General features: G+C 38.6%; 1 protein-coding gene across 1 annotated transcript; it reads right to left on the bottom strand.

Annotated features, from left to right (window-relative positions):
• Window positions 1-431: 431 nt before the first annotated feature.
• LOC137279223 (dnaJ homolog subfamily C member 27-like) lies at window positions 432-7,774 on the bottom strand. Its single transcript, XM_067811723.1, has 7 exons — window positions 7,342-7,774; window positions 5,942-6,024; window positions 4,892-4,961; window positions 4,599-4,763; window positions 4,301-4,417; window positions 3,865-4,025; window positions 432-3,158 (listed from the first exon to the last, which is right to left on the bottom strand). The coding sequence occupies exons 1-7, from the start codon at window positions 7,411-7,413 to the stop codon at window positions 3,026-3,028; spliced, it is 801 nt and encodes a 266-aa protein (XP_067667824.1). The 5' UTR covers window positions 7,414-7,774; the 3' UTR covers window positions 432-3,025.
• Window positions 7,775-11,140: the final 3,366 nt, after the last annotated feature.

Here is an 11,140-nt window from a genome sequence, read left to right as displayed (position 1 = left end):
ACCAGCATTCCTCATGCCGATTATTTGCCAACGAGTGGCCTCTGATAATTTCCTACGTGCCATGACATTGAAATGAATGAAAAACCGAATGCAATCGACAACCTGCGCTTGTAAACACCCCAGGGAAAAAGTGCATTTTTCGAAAGTTGAGGTTAAAGCAATGCACGTGCGCTGTGCAAGCTTCACGTGCGTCATATCAACCCATGAAAAGCTCATGCTGTATGTCAATACATCAAAATTGAATAATCAATCATCAAAATTACTTCGTTAAACTTTGTTAAGTTTTTATGTGTCTTTGAATTTGGTGTTGCTTAATTAATTTCCATATGTATATATTGTAGGCTTATAAACAATCAGAGGTAAAATGCAAGAACAGATTGTTTTTCAAATGATCTAAGAATTCTTCTGAACAGAGAACTACAGGTACAGGCTAAAATGAAGTTGTTTATTTTCACAAATACACTGTGGATGGATTATCAGTTGAAATACTGTGGCATCTTCAACAAAGAATAGCATATCTCATGAAACATACAAACAGTCACATTTCAGTCAATACTTATGCTATCACCTCAGAGTTCAAGGACAGGAAACTGGACATCCAACATTGACTCCAACAAGAAATATGCTTTCACAGATTAATTCAGTTAGTATGGCTGACAAATTGTAATGGTACAACAGCTATATGTGTATCATTTTTTCACATAAGAAAGTGTGTCAGAAACATCCTGAGTAAGTTAATCACCCATGAGTAAATTTATATCTGATGATCAAATGGTACCTTAAGCTCAACATATGATGTTACACTTGGATGATAACTAACACCAGTGAACAAAACAGAGAAAATTCATAACAATGTGAAATGATGGAGGCTGCTGGATATGATGACAATTCCTGAATTAACATGTTCAAGAATCTTTCATACTTGAGGGGCCTTTTTGATCTTTAACAAGAAGGAAACAACCATTTAAGTTTTGTTGTAACAACAATTTCAGTTCTCCAGTTTGTGTGGGCTCCAGTTTCAATACATGTGATGAAAACCTCAAATGTAATCTTGCAAAAGTTTGACATAATAGCCTTGACCTTCCTCTAACATGTAACATAAAAAGTAATCTTTACATTCAGGTCAAGTGGGAACTATACTCAAACTTTGTACATAAGATTTGCATTTGCAGCGTGTATAGCAAACACAATTTTACACTGTTCAAACATATAATCATCTCAAATGGAAAAGAAATTTTCAAATGATGCATTCAAAATAACCACAAAAATAGTCTACAAAAAAGAAACAAAACTGATAGCACCATCAGGAAACACAATAATAGAGGACAGAGACCAAGGTGACAATCAGTATGATTAATGAGGTATATAAGGGGAGACAAGAATGAGCACAAACATAACTTTCCTTAGTGCATTTGGTGCTCTCTAAAACCAATTCTTTCAGTCAGTAGCTATCTGAACCCAACACCAAGAAACAGTCTAACCATGGTAACATTTGATATGCCCACTGTATTCTTACACAGGAATTTCAGCAAAAGGATCCACAGCTCCTTCATCTAAGGGAGACTGTTGAAGATTTTGACAAATTTAGAAATAATCTGACTTTTGTGTGAAACTAGATTTGATTTGGCATAAGACTAACCACAAAAACTGAATGTATGATCTAAGTGATGAATGTCCGGGTCAAATCATTCAGTCTTGTGCAGACAAACACAACCTCACATTGCAAATATTGGACTCATTTCAACTAGATATGACAATGTTTTCACTTTTTGGGGAAGGTGGTATATTTACCTTGGCATTAGTCATGTACAAAATAAAAACTGACCTGGAAGAATATTTCAATAATGTGAGGCCTTAATCATGCTAACATCCACTCACTCAAAACTATAACTGTCAATGGAGCAGTGAGCACTACTACTCATGCTGCCTGTGATGATCTCATCCCACCAGGTACCCATTCACAGGTGGGAGAACAGAGGCAATTAGAACAAAGTCACTTGCCTTAAGGTGAGACCACAGGTGTGTTATATGTGCTTCATTGTAGGGCAGGATTTAAGGTCTAGAAACTGCCACAAGTAAAGCTGCCAAACATGGTCACCAATCCAGATACTCTTTGTGACCTTAGTTGCTTTTCTTCTGCTCTTTTGTACAGGAAACACACATGGTTTTTATAGTAAAAACTGGACGGATAAATCATGTTAACAATAACACAAATGTATAAGCAGTAGGTGGTTATAAACAGTAACAAATAATACTGATAGGTCAGCATTCGGAAACAACTACAACTTGATATCTGTCCATGGTTATCACATAACTTCTCCAAATGATGCAGAGATACACAGACGACTTGTAAGGTCAGTCAAGGTTTGTCACTATTAAAATACACTATTAGCCTGCTGTTAGGGACTGTTCATGATCTCTGTGTGTATGTGCATGCATGTTGATTTTTATGAAGAAGCATGTACAATTTGAATGACACCCCCTAAAATGTATGTACAAAGTAAGTGACCCCCCCTCTCACTCTTGCAAGACATGCACAAAATCAATTACCCTCCTTCCCATAATTGTTAAGCATCATTTTAAATATTTTTATGTACAATATTGCTGACACCCCCACCTCACCTTCCCCCCAAACCACCAACCCCAGCTCTAACAGTGTCTTGTTGATTTTGAAAATCACAGAATCTGGAAGACTTCAATACTGGTAATTAGAACAGATTGTTCAAATGAAGACCCAGATTTCACTGGCCACTGAAAAACAGACCCTGAACGCTTCAAGAACTTCTCAAGCTCAGTAGACAAAAACTACTTGACCAGACTCCTTGCTGTTCAAGCCACTCACTGTATCTGCATTTGGTATTTGTGGAAATTCATTCATGTTAACATACTGGGATGAAATTCTGGATGAAGCATGGGTGAACACTACACTCTCCTTGAATGAACTTTAACCCATGAATGGATCGTAATAACACACCAATGCATGACTGAATTTCATTGCATGAACTGATGACAGACATAGCTGTTGTTACTGACATCTTTTCAACAAAGCTGTCCGAGCCGACACTAACAATTTGAAAGCATCTTCACTTCCTGGTGCTACACTCTTGTCAGGATGTAGCAAAACGGCCAGTTTCCTGTATGCTTTGTTGACATCATCCCTGTGGAAAAACAACATGTACTTGTTACACTACACCAAGGAGTTGTGAATGACAGCCTCATGTTACTTAAAGTGGCTTTCCTTCCTCTAGATCTTTGAAACCATCAAAACATAAATGAGGTATCCACAGTTGAAGGGATGCAGAGTGGCACTGGACTTCAATATGAAACGACGGCTAAACATGTTGAAGTTCTGCACAGTTTGCCAGGACATTTGCTTCTTGAACATAATATTCTGTTCTGCCCTTGGGGCATTATTCCTATTAAAATCAGTTCTTTCTCCGACATGTTACATCTCAGTGTATCAAGATCATGAGATCATGAGTGAGTGAGGGAATGAGATCATGAGTGAGATCATGAGTGAGTGAGAGCGAGAGAGAGTGAGAGATTTAACACTACTTTGACCACTGAAGGAAGTTGACACAGAACATAAATGTTCCTGTTTGGGGAATTTATGTGTGAGAGTGCTCCCAAACATAAAATATCCATACAAAAATGACACAGGTTTACTTTCTCGTTCAGACTTTTTCACATTTTACGTTGACTACATTTGCAGCTCAAAGCGTCGACGCTGAATGGCATATAAGACAGTTAACATGATACGGCCAGCTATAGAAATGACAGAGGTGATACAGAGAGATATAATGTCTGAGTTAAACATCTGATTTTAATGAGACCTTTTCACCCCCAAAAAGCTTCTAAACTTACTTGGATGCTCCTGGAGAGAGACCCAGCCTCTCAAAGTCTGACTTAGAGTTCTTGAGCTTCTGTATGGCATCAATCTGTTCCTTGGTGTATCCAAGCTGTGTCTGGACAGGAAGTCGCTTCCCACCATTGTCTACTGTACTCACTACTCCATCAAACAACATCTACAACATGGACAGATACACTGTGTCAAAATTCGTTCTCCTGATCCCGACATATAATTGCTGGTCGGTCTGTACAAAGAGTATTCAACTTTTTCACCAAGATTCAAATTGGTCAAGTTTACACTTTATTGCAGGGGCACTTAATATCCTGTGATGATTCCTGTGATTCCTGTGAACAGTTTCCAATAACAGTGAGTCCATGGCTGTGAGATATGACATTGTCTACAGAGTGTACTAATTAAGTACCAGAAATCCAATGCAAGGGAGACAACTACCTGAAACATTTCATTGATTCCCTCCCCTGTCTGTGCTGACATTTCAAAGTAATGGTACCCACGAGAATCTGCCCAGAGTCGGCCTTCCATCTCATCAACAGCTCGTTTTTTGTCAATCTACAAAATATATTAAACTTGTTAAACACAACATCACAGTCATTTGAGGCTGGTAAATTCTAACTGTTGCATTTCCACCAGAATATCTTTCAGATTTGTAGGCATTGTTGTCCATATCTCATAGACACACAAAGGTGTCCATGTCTCACCTCAGTACTTACACAAAGGCATCATCACTAACCTTGTTAGCACACACACAGACAATAGTGTTGTCAACCTCTGTCTTGTCAGCCATCTCATTGTGCATCTCCTGCACCCAAGCATCCAGAGACTCAAAGCTCACACGGTCAGACACATCAAACACAAGAAGTGCACCCTGTGCGTCTCGGTAGAACTCATTGCGCACCTACAACATACCATGTGATGTGCATAAAAACCATTTTACTTCAAACGATTTACCAAATGAGTAATTTTTATCCACCGGAATAAATACTTACATAACTTCAACATTGAAATAAAGATTTAACATCTTACCTCATAAAATATAGGATGCCCAGCCATATCAAAGATGTTGACTTTAACATCTCGGTCCTTCACACTGACTCTGCAATATAATCATCACACTCGTAGACACAGGACCAGGACAATTGCAAATCAACAATATAAGGATTCTGTGTTAGAAATGGTCCCCAGGAGCCAATGCTTGTCAGACAAGGTGACTGAAAAAATCAAATATTCAGACTGGGTCAGTCGGTTTGTTGGATGTAGGCTGTTGCTCACAATATCTTGCTTGTGAGTGAGTTCAACTTTACGACACATATAGCAATATTCTTTAATATCTAGCAGTATTCAGCAGTCTGTAAATAATTTAATTTGGACCAGACAATACAGTGATCAATATCATGAGTACTGATTTATGCAGTTGGGATACAATGATATGTGTGAGCCAAGTCAGTGATCCTGACAACCCGATCCCTATAGTCACCTATTACGACAAGCATGGGCTACTCAAGAACAGTTCACTGATGATGGAGAACTGATGACTTGCACTAATATGTTAGAAACAATCAATCATAAAACAGGAATATACATGTATGTGAGACAAACATCTAGTGGAATGTCAATCCTTGATGATCAAGGGTATCATGTCTCTACTATCACTGACTGTATCAAGCTTTACCTATTTGTCACAATAGCTGAGACTAGAAACTGCTGTTAAATCCTTCCATTGCTTTTACTAGCATCTGCTCACAAAATTTCTCTCCCACACTAGTTTATATTGTGTAACACCTAGAATTGTAAAGGTCAATGTCACCAAAACAAAAACATACCAGAAAACAAATAAACCACACAGGGAATTTAGAATCAAGATTGACTGCATGAGTAGAACATTCTTTTGAAGAGACCTTTCATGAGTACACCCACAGATGGTCAAGTATCAGAGAACAAGATCTGATTTTTAACACAACATAATAGGCCATTTTATCTTTACAGGAAAATAGCAGTATTTTCTTGATGGAAAACTCTCATCAAAAGGCCAGCCATTAATCAAAAACAGAATTACTGAAACTTTGTTGTACTTACTTGGTGACGCCATAGTCGATGCCTATAGTTGCCAAGTATTTGTGCACAAACCTCTTCTCACAGTAACGTTTGATTATACAGCTCTGTAGGGCAAAGGCAAGGAAAGAATTGTTCAGTTTTTGCTGCTCATTTGCTACATCTATATTTCGTGGCATGTTTGTTTAATTCATTTCACCTGTTTCACAAGTGTTTGATGTTTCTTCCACATATCAGACAGGGTTGATGAAAATTGGTGTGTTTGGGGTAACATACATGAACAGATTAAACATAAGTCTGCTAGATATTAACTTATTGTGTTCTGAAGCCTAAGGTCATGGTTTCTGAGAACATGCAGGACAATCATCAATTAAATGATTTTATGAAAAATCTGTATCACTGTCTATGAGAATGTAGCATGTGATATGACACACTTGAAAACTGAGAGACTTATATCAGTCAGTAATAATAACAATGGTCATGGACCTTGTTGTACTGATCATGTGTGTATGGAGTGTGTATATTGTTGTAGCCTAAGTGACATAATAACTCTGATTCTGGAAAGGAAAGAACAAAGTCCAAAAACTCCAGACAGAACATAGACACATAAAAAACACAATGAATAAATATGATTGATTTTAGTATCAGGTATATTTCATAACTAAGAATTTGCAACTGTATAGGTATTCATAAGTTATTTTTTAGAGTTAAGTGTGCCCACACTTAATTGTAATACTTGCTCAAGGCTTTTTACATCTTCAAAGCAGTCTGAAGCATCAATTTCCAAAGAGTCATTGTGGGTGCAATATGGCTGTATCAATATTATCAAGTTATCGGTGCGATTTTTGAATATGTTTGCCACATTACTTTGTGACTATTTTACCTTGTTTACCAGTAATCATATCCTCTAATACTCAAGGTTAGGTTAAGGTTGTAGGGTTAGAGTCTGGGTTTGGGTCAGCCTTTTTTTCTCTTTCTGCCTTGGTGGCGAACATATACCATAGCGACTCCAAGTTATACAAGTATATGCATTAGGAAAAGAACAAGTTTTCCTCCATGTCGTTGCAATAAGAGTAAACCCTGTTGCCAACATTCAAGCATCTGTATCATGCTGTTAATAGTTCCATGTTTTCACAGGTTCTGTAACATCTACAACATTGAGTCTAACATCACCAACATACTTTTGTTTAGTGATGATCATCGTGATATTTCACTAAAGTGGTGCCAGTTATAAATGATTGTCAGTATCAGTGTTAATGTCTGTCTGATAATGTGCAGCCATAGCGTGACGTTCGTGATGACACGTAAAACCAAACAACCACATGATGATGGAGCTCTTCATAATTTCCAAAGTAATTTTCTGAACCCTGAGGTGTCAATGACATAAATAGTATGGATCATTGGATGATACAGTATATCTTTACCTTGCCAGTCTCAGCGTTCCCCATACTAATTATCTTGATTCGCAAGGAACGATGACTTCCTTTGTTGGACATGATGGATGATATTACAGAGACTCTGTCTATTATTACTGGTAAATGGAGATGTGATTCATGTGTTCAACAAATTGCCAGTGCTATGTTGTCAAGAACGCTTTTCTGTTCATTTGACATTTCACTGTGATTTTCATCCTGTATGAGCCATTGAGGCAAGAAATTGAACAAAAACTTTAAAATGCGCTTTGGCCTTAGAAATCCTACTGAATGTGTTACTTGGTACGTGTTTCATGTACACCGAACTGCTACATTCCTCTGTGTTTCGGCCATGCCCAAATAATGTTGACAACACAATCGGGAAATGTCGCCGATTTACGAGCATGATTATTCCTACGTGAGGGAAACCATGATAAGAACGTTCCGATTGATATTGAGCTTCGCATTGAATGCTATTCGCTTTTTCATTGGTTGTAACTATTCTTCATGTATGTTTACACGCGCGATGAAGGATAACTCTGTATGTGAGACAAAAGAAGTTAATGTTAAAAGGAGAGACTGTAAAATACTTACAAGCCGTTTATGCAGCGCCAAAGCCTCAAAAGTACTTGGATCTATAGTTTACTTAGAAAGTCTTATCCAAAGTGTATCACAGTTAATCTGACAACTTTCTAGACAACACTGTGCGTGTGTACAGAAACCAGGGATAATCTCTGTTTAGGATCCATGCAGAAACTGAGCGTTAGTCTAGTTGGCATCCTTGCTTCGGGGAGTATTTTAAAGCGATCTATGCAGCAATACTTACATAATGAAATTCCTGGTTCTCATGTTTTGTCGCTTCTATGTGTAGCATCATGTTCTTTCAGCAAATAATTCCAGTAATTTTAACCACTGCAGTTAACTATTAAATTAATTATGATTTCCGGTGGAACTCGGGCCTTGGCGTGTTTTTTAAAATGTGTATGGATGAAGATTTTGTTTCGACGCAAAAGCAAAAGCGAAAGGTTGCTAAACAATACATGCAAATACTAATCTCACCCGTACTGAGAGTAGGCCTTTGACCTTTGGCATATGCCTTCTGAAAACTGCTTTTTTATGCCAAGAAACATGGGTCACACAAGTTCACATGCCAGTATTGTTTTTATAAACTCATGAACAAAAGGAACTTATCACCTGATGTTGTGCTTCACGAAGAAATCACCAAGACATATATACTAGGCACATAGAGAAACTGTGCATACAAAAATTTAAAATCTAAATTTATCAAAGCTGTGTAGACACATAAGGATTTAAAGTCAGAGATAAGTGACATGTATCCAACATGCATGCACATGCCACTTTCCGTGACGTCAGTGGTTTCGGCCTTGAGATGTGCAATACGTTGTTGCACGTGTATTCCGGGAAAAAGAAACAGTGCAAATGAATGCCACACAATACTGTCACTTTGGAAAGCTCACACCCTACCCTAGCGATCGTTAAAAAGACTAAACGGTTATTGAAACGCATAGCATACCAAGGCTAACGTCTGCACAACGTCATGAGGCCACTGGGATGGTCCGTAGGGGGAGTGTCTCAACGACAAGTGCCTGCACATTTCCACTGCCACCGAAACACCATTTCTGCACCAGAACACAAATGCCGTCATCGATCGGCCACGTTCTGGACGTCCACGTGTAGCACCGCCAAGACAGGACAGATGGATAAGGGTGACTCATCTTCGCCACAGGTTTCAGACGGCAGTGGTGACTGCCCGGACCATCCCATGACTTCGCCGTTTTCACCCCAACACAGTTCGACAACGTTTACGTCATCACGGGATCAGACCACGACGTCCCACCTTACGACCTATCCTGACACAACGTCATCGACAAGCTCGCCGAATGTGATGCCGAAATCATGTCCACAGACCCTTGTTTTTGTGCAGAAATGTTGTTTTTACAGATGAGTCCAGGTTTAACATTTCAATAGCGATAGACGTCAACGTGCCTAAAGACGCGTGGGAGAACGTTATGCGCAGGCCTGTGTCTTGGATAAGTATATCCAATATGAATTCCATCATTTATTTAGATGAAAAGCACAGGCGAATGAACGTTCGTTTAGTAGTGATTATTTTCATAATTTTATAATCGACCTATCATGTCAAAACATAAGCACCTTTTTCACGTTTTTATGTGAAAGAGATACATGTTAGCGTGGTTGTGCAAAGACAATAATTTTACATCATTTGTAGCATTTTTCTTATCTCACTTCTGATCTGTTCACTCAGTAGAAAATGGGTACCCGATGCATGGAATAAATCATGTAACCACTAACATTCTAGCCCCTTACAGGCTGCTAGCGTTAAATCAGGGTAATAATAAAATTGAATGAGCGCTTCGAGCATGCATTGAGCATGGAGTAATGGACATAATAAATGGACTATTATTATAATGTTATATCAATTTGTCCTTCGCCTAATATCGCGAACAATTCGGCCCACGCTAGCTTTAAAAAACTACGAAACAAATTAAGACATTGAATATGTTTAATATCAGTAAATAAAATCAATTTATAAACTCTGTATACCTCATTTTCTTCTTTCAAACAGAAGAGTCCAGTTTCAGATCATAGGGGTGACGCTCGTTTATCACTGCGGAATCTGTGGTCAGCAGACCATGAAGAATATAGGCGAATAGAGAACAACCCGATAATCGCACCAGAACTGGGAGTCTGTCACCCCCAAGTCGTTCCAATATCAGGTTTTCTGTGACAGAGATGACCAGTAGATGGGATACTTTCTCCTTCTTCACCAGGCCTCCATTAATCACTGACAAACAGACAGACAGACAAACAGTATTTATTCAGTAAAGAGCCCCTCGCCCATAGCACAATCAGACTGACATTGTGTTTAGTAGCGCAAAACAACTTTGCAGCTCCATGTTACATTAATCACTACAATACTTGATAAAATCAGATAAGGGAGAATCCACAGGTGATTCCATTGTATGAAGGTTGACCACCTTGATTTCACTTAACTTTTAAGTGGGCATGATTTGTCATGTGTGGGGAAAAACGACACAGGCCATACACATTTACAGCTGGGTGATCCATGACAGAACTATTAGTCAATGCTTGCACGCATTTAAGGGCACAACACACGTGTGTAACTCATATAACTACTACAGCTGTTTGTCTTTCATACCCAGTGGAATCATCGGGTACTCAAGACTAGTTACTCTCTATCATTGATATTTGAAAAACCTCGTGCGAGCACTAATTACAAATCATCCGGACTTGACAACCAATTCGCATGGACAGGCATCTTCAGGTAACGGATGGAGGACTGTATATGTATATGAACCAAATGGTGTTAAAACTGTCTTTCGTGAAAGTTTGTGCACAAAGGACGTGGAAATATTATAGGTTTCATTAAAGCCATTTTACTTGTACCATGAGAATTTGGACAGGTATTTGCAACTCTTGTATATATTCTACCAAATGCAAACCCAAGTGAAGCCGCTGATTCAGATCGGACAATTATGGGGAAAATGCAAGTTCTTTCACCGGAAGCTCCCAACTTCATTATGGGTGAATTTAATAAATGTTCATTAAAAGATGTACTTCTACACTATTTTCAATATGTGACGTGTCCATCCTAGCGAGACAGGGCACTGGACCTTCGCTACATTAATGTTCGTGACGCTCACAAATCCCATGTAAATCCGTCGATCTGAACATCAGATTATAAGTCTATTCACCTTGAGAGAATCAACTGAGAAGGTAGGTGTTTTGGGTGTACTAATGCTGACAT

This window comes from Haliotis asinina, chromosome 3 (assembly GCF_037392515.1).
Source record: "Haliotis asinina isolate JCU_RB_2024 chromosome 3, JCU_Hal_asi_v2, whole genome shotgun sequence".
Classification (NCBI taxonomy): Eukaryota; Metazoa; Mollusca; class Gastropoda; order Lepetellida; family Haliotidae; genus Haliotis; species Haliotis asinina.
This window is presented reverse-complemented; position numbering and strand designations above follow the sequence as displayed.